This window comes from Labeo rohita, chromosome 10, assembly GCF_022985175.1.
Source record: "Labeo rohita strain BAU-BD-2019 chromosome 10, IGBB_LRoh.1.0, whole genome shotgun sequence".
Lineage (NCBI taxonomy): Eukaryota > Metazoa > Chordata > Actinopteri > Cypriniformes > Cyprinidae > Labeo > Labeo rohita.
Genome location: NC_066878.1, coordinates 6,352,804 through 6,367,393, shown reverse-complemented (window position 1 = coordinate 6,367,393; position 14,590 = coordinate 6,352,804). Strand labels below are relative to the sequence as shown.

Sequence of the window (14,590 nt, the reverse complement as noted above, 5' to 3'; positions counted from 1 at the left end):
AAAAAAACAACAAAAACAAGAAAAAAAACTAAATATATAACTCTGCTATAAAACAATATGAAAACAAGTAATTAAATAAGTAACTTGTAAGTAAATACATAAGAAAGAAAGAAAAAACTTTCTAAATAAATAAATAAATGTTTGTACTGCTGCAATCTTTGTGTTGCATGTTGTGGGACACAAGTCAGCTTTACAACGCTCGTAAACTCTTAAGTTGCGGTGGCAGACACCATGTCAAGAAATAACAGTGATATTTCATCTTTTTACGACCCAAAAGCGCTTCCCAGCACCCCTATCTGGCCTGATGAAATGATATGCATTCTATATGAGGGACGGAAAGAATGAGAGACAGAGAGATGTATGAGACGTGCTGCCAAGGTACATCATTTCAAGGCTCTTAACTGCCCATAAACAGGCCCGTCTGGTCTTCCCCGAAACCTTTTAGCCCTCGCCATGTCAGGGGGACAAATTGAAGTTATAAATGAGTATTCTTTATGGGCAAGGCCGCATGTGCAGCGCTGGAGGTGGGTGTCATTATCCAGAAAAGAAGGAGGAGGAAGAGGGGGCGTCTGACCGACGGTGGGATCCAGAGGCACAGAGCCAGAGGAATAGACTCTAACCTCCACCCCATTCACTGTTAATCACTGTCCCACCAGCAGCTGCCTGAAGCGGCCCGTGTTAGCTGTATCAGTGTACGCCACCCTCATTTAAATGATAGAGAGGTGGTGTTTTATACAGAGGAGACTAATGAAGAGATGGTCATCAGGGAGGGAAAAAATCTAGTCATTTCAAATGTGCACTCAGACTGCATAAAGATTCAGTAAAAGGTTTTGTGAGAATATTCCAGTGGTTGATGTGTATCACGTATAATATTTCTTCTGAAAACGGTTTATATGTCTAAACCCTTCACAGTCCTCCTATAGGAAGTTCATACACAAGATTCAGCTCTATCGTCAAGGCTTTCTGGTCCGATGCTAGATGGGATCTTTAAAGGGGTAGCTCACCTAAAAATAAATAAGTTGACATTTACTCATTTACCCTCATGCCATTCCAAACCTATAAAACTTTCTCTATTTGGTCGAACTCAGAAGATATTTAGATGTTGTTTTGGGCTCCAATAACTTCCTTTGTTAAAATAAAATAAAATAAAACAAAACAAAATAAAATAAAAAATTATTCTGGAAACTAACTGAAGTAGTGAAGTAGTAAAATTACTAAAACTAAAAGTAAAGCTAAATTTAAATATTTAAAAATATTTTTTTTGAAAATTTTATACATTTTATTTATTTTTATTTGATTTAAAAAAAAAAAACTAATAAAAATGACTAAATAAAATAAAATAACATATTAGCTAAATCAAAACAAATTAAATAAATAAATAAATAAATAAATAAAATAATAAATCAAATTAAAATAAAATAATAATAATAATAATAAATTAAATTAAATTAAATTAAACAAATTAGAATTTTTTTTAAAATAGCGAAGTAGTAAAATTACTAAAACTAAACATAAGGCTAAATATAAATATTTAACAATATAATTTGATTAGAATTTCATTTTATTTAAAGACTTCGAATAAATCGAAATCGAATAAAACAACTAAAAAAAAAACTTGTGAATTAACTGAAATAGTGAAGTACTGGAGTACTACAATTACTAAAACTAAAAAAGTAATAAATCATAAAACATAAATATTTAAAAATTAAATATTATTAAAATTATATTTTATTTAAAAACTTTAAAAAATAAAGATAAGCACATAAAATCATTAACATTTAAAGTTAAATTACAATTAAAACTGAAAACATAAAAGTAAAAACTAACTTGAAATATTAATATAATAAACGCTGTATAATTACTATAAATTAATTTAAGTAATACTACAGTAGTATTAAACGTATAAAAAGTATTTAAAATAACCCCAGAAGTATGATTTTTCAAAAAGGTTTGGAACAACAGAATTTTCATATTTGAGTGAGCTATCCTCTCCACCACATAGCCTACCTCAATTTTAAGAAATCATTTTGCCTGTCATTCACATTTGCAATGCATCATGGGTAAGTTTCAGTTGCTTACATCACTATGTTTTTGTAATGGAATCTGCACTTCAATGGAGGTGTTCTAATTCTCCACCAGACACAATAACACTTCATCTTCATATCAACAATACAACTGTTAACATTAACTTACAAATCAAATCTTTTTTTTTTTTTTTTTAAATCAGAATAAATTATCTAAACTAAATCAGACAAGCCTCAAACATTCTCATCTTTGATCCCTAACAAGAGGTCAGCTCCAAACTATTTACATAACCTCCCTCACGTCCCAATTTCTTTGTATTCTAAAGCGTTTCGCAACAACTGAAGCTCCAAAACCACTTCAATCGAGTGTTTTGGAGGGAAAACAGCTGCTCGGTGGGTGGCTGACCGTCTAACACGTTCGCCCTACTGTAAACTCATCATTATTCAGTGCTCGGGCGCGTTGCGTGTGTAAACCGTTACCAGGCCCTGCGCTGCTGGACGTAACGCTGGCCCACAAAACGCCTGAGTGGAGAACAAAAGTAGAGGAGATAAGGGGATGAGGGATGGGAGGAGGATCTCTGTATTGATGGCACATCCAGGAGGAGAGCCCCAGGCCCCCCCCATAGCTGGGCTTTTTGTATGCAGATACCGACAACAATAAGTCCATTAGTGATGTGGTCTAATCCGGCGCGTGTGGCCGACCACGGTTGAGGCTAATAGAGACATGGTCTTTGGAAAGAAAGAGGATTACTTTAATCTAGTGATGGTCTGCACTTCTCCAGCTTAATGAGAGGACGGGACCCAACTCTATGTCTTTGTCCATCATCGCCCCCCTTTCCGCTAATGAAACGTCCCCCAGTAGTGATCCACAGCCATCTGGGAAAACTGAAATGTCCAACTGTCCAAAATGAAGCGGCATGGCAAATTAAGGTGATGTACTGTAGGACTTGTTTATGTATAAAATAATGGTTTCTATTTTAATCTACTTTAAAACATAATTTATTCCTGTGATACAAAGCTGAATTTTCATTAGTCATTACTCGTGTCTTTAGTGTCATGTGATCCATCAGAAATCATTCTAATATGCTGATTTATTATTAGAATTATTAATGTTGGCAACAGTTGTGCTGCAAAACCTGTCTACTTTTTTCAGGATTCTTAGATGAATAAAAAAGTTAAAAAGTACGGCATTTATTCAAAATAGAAGTATTTTCTGACAATGTAAGTCTTTGCTATTCCTTTTTTATCAATTTAAAACATCCTTGCTGAATAAAAGCAGTAATTTCTTTCAAAAAAAAAAGAAAGAAAAAAAATTACCGACCCCAAATTTTGTACCAAAATTACTAAAGCTAAAACTAAAAGTAAAACTAAATATAAATTTAGTAAAATTTTATTATGTTACTGTTTAAAAACAAATAATAAAATAAAATAAAATAAAAATTGCCCTAGAAACTAAACTGAAATAGTGATTTTACATTATTTTAAATACATTTTCTTTTATTTAAAGACTTTTAAAAAACTAAAAAAGGACAAAATAAAAATAAAATAAAATAAAATAAAATAAAATAAAAATTTGCCCTGGAAACTAACTGAAATAGTGAAGAACTAAAATTACTAAAAGTAAAAGTAAAGCTAAATATAAATATGTAAAAACATAATTGTATTAAAATTTTATCTTATGTAAAGACTTTTAAAAAACTAATAAAAACGTCATAAAATAAAATAAAATAAAAAAAATAAAAACAAATTAAATTTGCCTCAGAACTACCTGAAATAGTAAATTACTAAAGCACTAAAATTACTAAAACTAAGACTAAAAGTTAAACATAAATATTTAAAAACATAATTTTATTAAAATTATATTTAAAAAAATATTTATTTATTTATTTATTATATTCCAATTTTTTTTTAAGTTTTTAAATTTTAGTAACCTTTTTTTTAATTATTAATTTTGGTAGTGTATATTGTCCGAAAATTTTTCTTTTTAACTTTTTATTAATCAAAGAATCCTGTATATATATATATATATATATATGTGTGTGTATATATGTATATATGTGTATATATATATATATATATATATATATAGCTGTGTCCGGCACTGAAAATAAATATTCATATTCATATTATATATCATATTAGAATGTTTTCTGAAGGATCATGTGACACTGAAGACTGGAGTAATGATGCTGAAAATTCAGCTTTGATCACAGGAATAAGTTTGATTTTAATGTATATTAAAATAGAAAAATTATATTTTAATATCATTATATCAAATCATATCATAATAATATTTAATATCATAATAATATTTTACAAAAACAATTTTCTTCTGTATTTTCGATCCAATAAACAGCCTTGATAAGCATAATAAACTTATTTAAAACACATTCAATTTTCTTTCTTTTTTTTTTTTTTTTTTCCCTTTTTATTTATTTATTTGTTTATTTGTTTTTTGCTAGACTGCAGGTGTTGCTGGGAGCTCTGGAAAAAAAATTGGTAAAAACAACCAGTTCTTGCCTGAGGATGGCTTGAGGTAGGAAAGCTAATGCGAAATAAATTTATTGATTTTAGGAGAAGTACTTCCTACAGCAATGTGCATAAATCAAAAGATTAACCGACGTAATACACATAGAAACACAAATGTGGACTTGACGCTGCTTTTGAAGGAGTTAAACGGCACGAAACCTGCATCAAACACACTGTCAAAAGCTTTCATGCTGCTGTACAAAAACAAGCAGAGAGCTTGTAAATGGCATTCGACAATCACGAGAACAATGTCTGAAATAATCAATGTGCCACCAGCAAAGAAGTTGTTTAATGGATTCTCAACAGACTGCAGAAATCGAATGGAGTATGAGCCTACGAGGCAACTACAGAGCTCTTTTACCACACCACACGTGGTACTGAAATCATAAGAGGAGACAGGGCTCAAACTCAGCGGAGCAGTCAAATTCGGAGAGCGCTCTGCATGATGCGTCAGTGCATATCAGCGGGACAGGTCTCGGGATAAGGCTTGACGTTGAAGCCTTTCCTCGCAGGGGTTTGGGGAAGGATTCTTGTTCATCCAAAATTCTCTGATCCTCCAAGGTGAGCCCGTCTGCTAAAAGGAGCTAGGAAGAGTTGTACGCTTTCAAAACAGACGTCACAAATATGGACAAGCTGAGACGTCCCCCAGAATGGCTGGGGAATTTGACTGGTTGACGCTGCTTCGTGAAATTGAACTTCGTCTTTTGTTTCCCGGAATCTTAACGACCTTGAATTTTAAAAACTGGGCCGGATTCGTCTTACTGTAAAGGGCCAAAACCAGTAAAAGGGAGTAAAGGCCAACGGAAATGTAACAGCTTAAGCAAGTATTGCTTTTGCTGGCAGTGTGTGTGTCTCTGTGCTCCTACCTTCTAAACACAGACCAATATCCTGGCCCATTGCTCTCTCCCATCTCTGTGATGCCAGCTGGCAATGCCAACTAGAAAGAGGCAATCAATCATCCCATGGCTGGTGCTTGCACTAACTCTCCGCGTATATGGATTGCACAGCCTCATATGCAGTGGAAGGAAAATAATTTAGCATTCCAACGACCGCCTGCCATCAATCACGGCACTTACTAACTTCATTTTAAGCTTAACTGTTGTTTCCCCCGCTCTACAGATCTGAGGGGTTTTAAAAATAAGGCTAAAGTTCAGATCTGGATAATGGGAATTTTTAAAAACAGGAAGCCCCTAAACTCACCTTGCAATTTAGTAAGCCACTAAAATGGACGATTAGAATTTTATGATCTCTGAATAGATGCAATTAGTCCCTATGGTGGTCAGGCTCTCCCAAAGTCAACAACAATGATTACGCATTCATTTAACCACAACCACAATCGGTTGAGTGAATCAACGGTTTCATAAGGGATGTGAGTAAGCAAAAGTGCAAATTAAATGTTAGAAGCCGGAAAGTTCAGACTTTAAAATCTAATCGGGTGAGCTGCAGACAGGTACGCATACAGCAAGGCAAATGTGACCCTGGAACACAAAACCAGTCATAAGAAGCACGGGTATATTTGTAGCAATAGCCAACAATACACTGTATGGGTCAAAATGATCAATTTTTCTTTTATGCCAAAAATCATTAGGATATCATGTTCCATGAAGATATTTTGTACATTTCCTACCGAAGATATATCAAAACTTATTTTTTGATTAGTAATATGCATTGCTAAGAACTTTATTTGGACAACTTTTAAGGCATTTTTTAAAAAACTAAAAAATAAAATAAAATAAAATAAAATAAAATAAAATTAGAAATTTGCCTTGGGAACTACCTGAAATTGATAAGTACTGAAGTACTGAAAACTATGACTAAAAGCTAAATATATATATTTAAAAAAAAATTATTTGATTTTAAAAAATTAGATTAGATTTTTAAAAAATAGTGATTTATTTTAAATGTATTACATTAAAAATTGTTGAAATATTGGTCAAATTTTTTAAATGTAGAAATGTTGGTAGTGTATGTTGTTAGAAAAGATTTCTATTTTAAATAAATGCTGTTCTTTTTTAACTTTTTATTGAAAAAAGAATCCAGCACTGTTTCCAGCACTGAAAACAAATCAGCATATTAAAATGATTTCTGAAGGATCATGTGACACTGAGGACTGGACTAATGATGCTGAAAATTCAGGTTTGATCACAGGAATAAATTAGATTTTAACGTAAATTAAAATAGAAAAATGCAGAGACAAATGTGACCCTGGACCACAAAACAAGTCGTAAGCAGCACGGCTATATTTGTAGCAATAGCCAACAATGCATTGCATGGGTGAAAATTTTCGATTTGTCTTTTATGCCAAAAAATCATTAGAATATTAAGTAAAGATCATGTTCCACGAAGACATTTTGTAAATTTCCTATCATAAATATATCAAAACTTAATTTTTGATTAGTAATATGCATTGCTAAGAACTTCAATTGGACAACTTTAAAGGCGATTTTCTCAATATTTAGATTTTTTTTGCACCCTCAGATTCCAGATTTTCAAATAGTTGTGTCTCGGCCAAATATTGTCTTATCCTAACAAACCATACATCAATACAAAGCTTATTCAACTTATCTTAATTTCAAAAAATGTGCCCTTATGACTGGGTTTGTGATCCATTGTCACAAATGAGAGTTGTTGATGTCTCATAGTTGGTGGCGATGACTGAAAGTGGATGGTGGCTCCCTAGGGTGTCAGAGGTGGGCTGCATTGTCCCTTGTGTCCTGTCTGCTCTGGTCATAACCCTGACTATACAAAAGCTCACAGATGCACCCCTACTCATCAAGTTGAGTGGGGGTTTAGTCTTCTTGTACCACCTGTTGCTCATTCAGCAAAACACTCTCTCTTTTTCTTCCTTTTACATTCCCTTTTTTTTCTTTCTGTCCCTCGGCAGTTTATTATGACTATCTTTGCTGTATATCTCTTCTTCTCTCCCTCTGAGGTGGCCACGTGTTCGTATGTCTGATCTGTGTTACTCGCGGCATTAGGTAGTGAGAGAGTTAAATAGCCAGGGGACAGAAGGCCTGTGTCGCCCCGTGTCCGAATGACCCCACCCTGTCAGCAGTCTCCATGACCCCTGGAGTTCGACGGGCTAAGTGATCTCATTATAACTGCACGGACACACACGCAGCCACATGCGCGTCTGGACAGACCGGGTCGGCTTTTCTGGTTAATATGCATTTGCAAGAAAAATGCATTTGCAACTTGGCACCTCGTCTCTTCAATTGAGGAATTCAGGGAGATTAATAGCCTGCATATTCACAACGAAGGCTCTGGGATGATAAATCTACTTTGTGGATGCATCTCATCAATGTCTGAAAGAAGTTTTAGCAGCTTTGCGGGACTGAAATTGTCTTCTGAGTTGGAAAGTTGGATGACAGAATTCTGATTCATGCAGTTTTTATAGCTGCATCAGGGTGTGTTGGTGCATTAAAGCTACAAGTAAAATACAGCTCAAATTTAATTAAAAACTTTACAATGTTTTTTATTTTACAATGCTGGTTTCATAATCAATTTATACTGACCAGTTTCAAAGTCTTAACTGCTCCGGGCTGCCCTTCAGCACCCACACGAGTCTAGATCCAAGGCAATAAGGTTAATAGCACAGAGGGCAGGCAGCCCAGAGGGGGACAGCATGCCCTGCTGAACATAAGCCACTATTACTTTAGTTTTGTCCCGGACTGAGGGGCTTCACATAAATAGGCTTATCTGTCAGGATGTCTCCAGCTTAAAGCCTAGAGGTGCAGAGAGACCTATCAGCAAACCCTTCCATCACCAGCAGAATGGCACAACTCAGACTTTTTGCAGATTTTAGTAGTGTAATTACATGGAAAAAAGTAAAAAAAAAAAAAAAAAAAAAAATTGGCAAGCATTTCCAGCTGCAGTGCTGAACCAATTCTTATTGAGTGTCTCTGCATTTGTCTTAAGGCCAGGACACACTCAGCCATCGGTCAATGTCAGGCTGTTGGCCAACGTCTGTCAGGCAAGTTTGTTTTTTAGCCAGACTAACACCAATATCTTGGAGATATCTGTAAGTGTTTTGTAATTTTGATCAGTGTTGTTTTTTTTTTCCCAAATATGTGACCCTGGACCATGGGTATATTTGTAGCAATAGCCAACAATACATTGTATGGGTCAAAATTATCAATTTTTCTTTTACGCCAAAAATCATTAGGATATTAAGTAAAGATCATATTCCATGAAGATATTTTACAAATTTCCTTCCATAAATATCTCAAAACTTAATTTCTAATTAGTAATATGCATTGCTATGCATTTGGACAACTTTAAAAGTGACTTTCTCAATATTTAGATTTTTTTGCACCCTCAGATAATTGTATTTTAGCCAAATATTGCCCTATCCTAAATAAATTGACCCTTATGACTGGTTTTGTGGTCCAGGGTCACATATCTTATTTACATTTTTTATACTGTGCTTCGGAATACCATTAATTTATGAAATATGCTTTAAAAAACTGCGCTACCCCTGAATGGTAAAATCGAGAATTCGAAAATCGTGAAATTTCAACTAGGTTGCTGACATCATGACAATCTTAGTTAGATTTCAGTCTAAACTGGCTGCTGACAACTGGTTTTTGGGACCCTCCCCTTAAATGGAAAAGTGTGAAAGTTTTCTGCCTCTCACAGCTAATCAAAACAAAGAGCAGGAGTATCATATCTTCCTTTCACCTGTTCATTCCCAACATTCCACAAAACAGCTGTTGTTCCGTCTTCACCTGTTCTCCCGAAAACTAGTCCTGACCCCCCAAAACAACTTTCATTAGAAGCTCCAAATGGCTGATGTTTACACATAAGCCATGCAAAAGTATAAAGAGGGGCGACGTCAAATGCTGAGCATCATTTAAAAAGTAATAAACCACAAACCACAGATGAACCATCACAGATCCATTCCCTTTCATCTATCATTTAACGTGTGAGAGTTCTGTCACTGTAAATCATCCCAGCTCCGGCTTCATCATCTGAGTAATGTAACCGTGCCTACATAACTCATCACCTCGACCATAAATACCGCCTTCAAAAGCAGCGTATATAAACAGGCTGTTAAAACACTCTCTGGGAATTCGGTCCCTCCCACGCACACCGGGCCAAGAGCCTGTTTATTCTCACTAGAACATCTCGCGTTTGACCGAAGATCTGTGCCCTCCTAATGTACGACATGCTGCCTGCTGGTGGCAGATCAACACGCCTGGCATATGGGTTCCCTCCTTCTCCTTTCTATTTATCTTTCTACCTCCCTTTCTCGCTATATATATATACACCTCTCTCTGCCAAACCCCCAAAACCTGTGAACCAGACAAGCTCCATGGCTGGCAGCAGACCCCTCATCCCCATCTCCCGCCCACCACCTGGCTGATGGAGCCGTGCCACGATGGAGAAAGATGATCTCCATGCAGAGAGCTGGCACTATGTGCCCAAATCTCATCACCACAATGCCCACAGAGCTTATTCCATCAAAATAAAGCTATTCTCAACTTCTATTGCATTAAAGGGATATTAAAGGTATAGATCAACCAAAAATGGAAATTCTGTCAGCATTTACTCACCCTCATGTTGTTCCAACCGGTAAGACTTTTTTTCATCTGTGGAACATCAAAGCTAGCTTTGGACACCATTGACTTTAAATGGATTTGTTTTTTAATTCATCTTCAGTCAGTCAGTCATACAGGATTGTAACAAGTTGACGAATGAGTTGGAGTGCAAACGTGGGCATTGATATGTAAATGCACCCGTTATGATGTCACAATCAGCTTAGTCTTGCATAAATGGCTTAAATGAACTAATTAGAGAGATTTACATTGTGAAAAGAAGTGTATAAACTGAACATCTCATATTGACACACTGACTAAGCTATACAAAGAATGTATATCGTATCAATGTGATTTCTTGTTTTTGGTCGCCATTTTTGCAGACATCCCTAGAGGAATTGTCGCACTGTCATCTCACGGGAGAGCCAAACATATCATAACTAATGATATAGGCCACCTGGATGACGGGGGCACGGATAAAGAACAGGACAGACAGTTGGCAAGGATGTACGGTTTAGGAATCTAAACCTAGAATCAACTCCTGTGGGGTTCTAGAACTATTTGTGTACCAGAATTCTTTCCACTGCGCACAGTTAATGATAATGACAGTCAGGAACATAGACTGCAAAACGTTTCTGCTTGATGTGAGAAGAACTCATCCAAAAACCTTTCATTTGTAAGGGTAAACTTGGGAATTTCAGATTACGTTGTTTGATTATGCGTTTAGCTTGTTTTCGGTTCACTGAGATAAAAACATTTTTTTAGATACCGCTGTAAGGAGTTAGCAAGACAAATTTCCAAGCATAAAATTGAGCCTCTGTCGTATCCTGGATGAAAACTGCCATCTTTAATGCAACTTTGGAAAAACTAATTTTCTCAGCAACAATAAAAAATGTTTTATTCAACAGACCATCTGTTCTGTAACCCTCATGGATCACGAACTTACAATGAACTTGCACTTGTGAAACCGCACAGTGTCTTGCATATCACTAATAAATGAATCTGAAATGTAGGTTAATGGTTTTGGTAATGGCATCCAGCAGTCAGCCCTATAATTGAATGGAGTTACTGTTCAAATCCAGCCTGAAAAATCAAATATTTTTGATATGGAAATATAAGAGGAATAGAACTTTCAATGCTGATAAGAAAGAAGAAATAAAAATCAAACTGAAAAGAAATCCAATCTAAAACCGCTCATTGAGAATGAGAATAAACACTATCATGCAGCAAATAACAGTCATTTCCAGCTTTGGAGAGCTGCAACAACTTCAATTAATCCTGAAGACATCAAAAGTAATACAGTTTCTTTGCTTTCCTTTTTAAATAAAGATATTGCAGCTCGACGGGGAGGTTCAGATCCTAATTAGATAGCCGAGTGTGAGTGAATTGTAAATGCTTTAGGTTTTGAAGCGTTTTGCAATAAGAATGCACGGAAGAGGAATTTAATAGACAGGATTTATGACTAGCTGGAGACGGAATCTGCATTCTGGCTTTGAATTGTGTGAGAATAGCGCTATTCTTTCCTAGCAGCGCCAGAACATGGGGACTATTACGTCTCGCTGATATCTCAGAGCAGATGGTGAAATACTTGAGCAGGTGAAGGATCTGTCCTTTGACGCCACCATTTAAGGTGTGCAGGTCTGCAGGCCACCTAAAAACGATTCTGAAATCACAGAGGTCGCACGACAAAAGCATAACGTTGAGAAAGCGTAATGAAATTGGCGATAATCTAATGACCGAAATCAAATAGTGCCATCAGCATTTAATTAGTGCGTATTGGATATGGGAAGCCCTGCTGTTAAAACCTGGAGTCATTCCATGAGAAACAGAGATGCTGGTGGATTTTTTTAAGCTAACATCTGTCACCTGGAAGCCGCCAGCATTACGTTCCTCTCTTGGCTATTTCTGGGGTTGAATTTATCTCGAATACCAGCTACCATCCATCTACATTAATACCACAAATCAGATTACCTCCTCTAAAACTAACAATGACCTCAGTGCTTTACTCCATCCAGGGACGATGGTTATGGGCCGCCGCAGCGGGTGGAAGACTAAACAAGATCAAGTGGAGATTGAGAAGGGAAAAAGATGAGGAGAGCAGGACAAAATGGGAAAGCTTTATAGAAGCGGCGGAAAAAAGATGAGCACTGCGGAAATTTGCAGCCGGAGAGATTGAGGAAGAGGGCGCGAGGCAAGGATCAGAGTACAAATGAGCCGACTTACTTGCGACCTCCAAAGAGGCATTACGACTGACGGCCTCGCCCAAGTAATTCCTCGCTACGCACACGTATACCCCTTCGTCGGGCTTGCTGCGCCTTCCGTGAACTATTCGGAGGAAGAAGAGGGAGCCGCTGGGGAGGAGCATCCGGTGGGAGCGTGGATCCTCACGGTCCGTTTCGACTCGCTCGCCATCTTTGTACCACTCCACCATAGGGGTCGGCCGACCTTCGGCCTTACAGTTCAACGTGGCGGGCTCGCCCTTGGAAACAATTAGGTCTGAGGGGTGTTCGACAATCCGTGGCGCAGCATCCTCCAGCCTCGGCCGAGATCCTGTAAGAGAGAGAATCGGTTGTCACTTTTTGCATTACATGCATTTGAAAGAATTTGGTATCAAAACAACTGCAGTGTCTTAACCAGATGCGGCTCAATGCAACAAGCAATACAAGTACAGTTATGAATCTCTGACAGAGAACTGATTTGATTCATGATTCACTGCTTTTCAATTTGACAGTTTTTGCAAATTCAATGCATAATTCGAGATAGTTTGCTAAAAAATGAAAATTAACACATGGTTTATTCACCCTCGAACCATCTTAGATATATATGACTTTCTTTTTTCAGACGAATACAATTGAAGTTATATTTAAAAAAAGCCCTGGCTCTTATAATGCTTTAAATATAATGGCAGTAAATGGCTGTTAAGATCCAATAAAGAAGTCCAATAAAGTGCATCCATCTATTATAAAAAGAACTCCACACGGCTCTAGGTTTAAACATGGATATTTTTCTTACACAAATGCATCGATTCACTTCAGAAGACCTTTATTAACTCCCTGGAGCTGTGTGGAGCACTTTTTAATGATGGATGGATGCAATTTATTGGACTTGAAAATCTCAACATCCCTTCACTGCTATTATAAAGCTTGGAAGAGCCAGGACATTTTTTAATATAACTCTGATTACATTCGTCTGAAAGAAGAAAGTCATACACACCTAGGATGGCTTGAGGGTGAGTAAATCATGGGGTAATTTTCATTTTTGGGTGAACTATAACTTTAACAACCACTTCATTCAGTGTTTTTAAAAATGTCATATTTATTCATACGATTCTTTATATACTTCCCACATAAATGAAGACTTTATGAAGACCAACAGGAAATCAGCTAATGTAAAATTAAGCTCCATATAATTGTGAATTAGACATTAAGTTGTTGCTTTGAGTGTGGACATGACATAGTCTTCAGAAACTTCACACGTGGTGCACAAAATCTGTAAATAAAGTAATTTGATGACTGCTAATTTGCCAAAAACATTAATTTATTCCAAGCAAAGAGCAAAAATTCTCACTTCACACCAAAAACATCTCTTAATTTGAGTTGGAGGTTAGCCAACAAGCCAAAGCCATCTTTACATCTGTTGACAAGGATGCAAAAAACAATTTCTGCCAATCCTCGGCTAGGTAAAATTAAGTAGTTATACATATGTATTGCTCATATGCTTGTCATAAACTGGCAGTATGAAAATTACATGCTCTAAATTCAACAGCTATCAAAGAAAACAGAAATTCATTTCAATCCAGCTGTAGCTGGAATGCTGGGATATGTATATATAATTTGTCTTCTGTTTTAAGGCGCATATGAATTCATGCCGACTGCCAAGGGTTTTTTGTTTCGCACAGTTGTTGAGGGGGGGAGGAAGGAGAAACCGGTGGTATGGTAATTCAGGTAGGCTTTCAGAAAGCTTTGAAATTGCTTTTCTCTCTCCCAATTTGAATGACAGTATGGTGGTGGGACAATTACGGATGAATAACAACAACACAAACTGATTCTCGACAAGACCGAAGAATTTCAACCATCGGGAGATATCTGGGGATGAAAGTGAGTCATTGTGCATGGTGATTTTGGAAATAATTACCGATCCCGGCGGCAACAATTATACTGGGGTTTAAAATTCGTGACAGGAGAGAGACTCTGATTTCCAGCAGTCAGAGTGAGAGATGGTGAAAATCTCATTCAGCAGAAAATGAATCATGTGTGATAGCTCTAACAAAACGCTACAGACATACCCCTGAGGGAACGTCCATCACCACCTCGAAATACACAAAAAAGTTACACAGGATTATGAGGAAAAACACATTTCGCACACATAGAGATAAACTCCAGTCTAACAGTCCTCTGTTTACACCGGCAACACAGCATTAAAAATAGTGCTTTTAAGGATTATTTCTTACCATTCAGATCTGCAAAGCTTTACTTTGCTTTATTACTTCATATTCAGTCA

General features: G+C 36.5%; 1 protein-coding gene across 7 annotated transcripts in view; it reads right to left on the bottom strand.

Annotated features, from left to right (window-relative positions):
* robo3 (roundabout, axon guidance receptor, homolog 3 (Drosophila)) overlaps window positions 1–14,590 on the bottom strand; it is a 207,182-nt gene that overhangs the window by 61,584 nt on the left and 131,008 nt on the right. For all 7 annotated transcript variants that reach the window (XM_051121300.1, XM_051121294.1, XM_051121297.1 and 4 more), the window contains one exon: window positions 12,314–12,640. In XM_051121300.1, coding sequence (XP_050977257.1) covers window positions 12,314–12,640 — 327 coding nt within the window. The remainder of the gene's footprint in view (window positions 1–12,313; window positions 12,641–14,590) is intronic.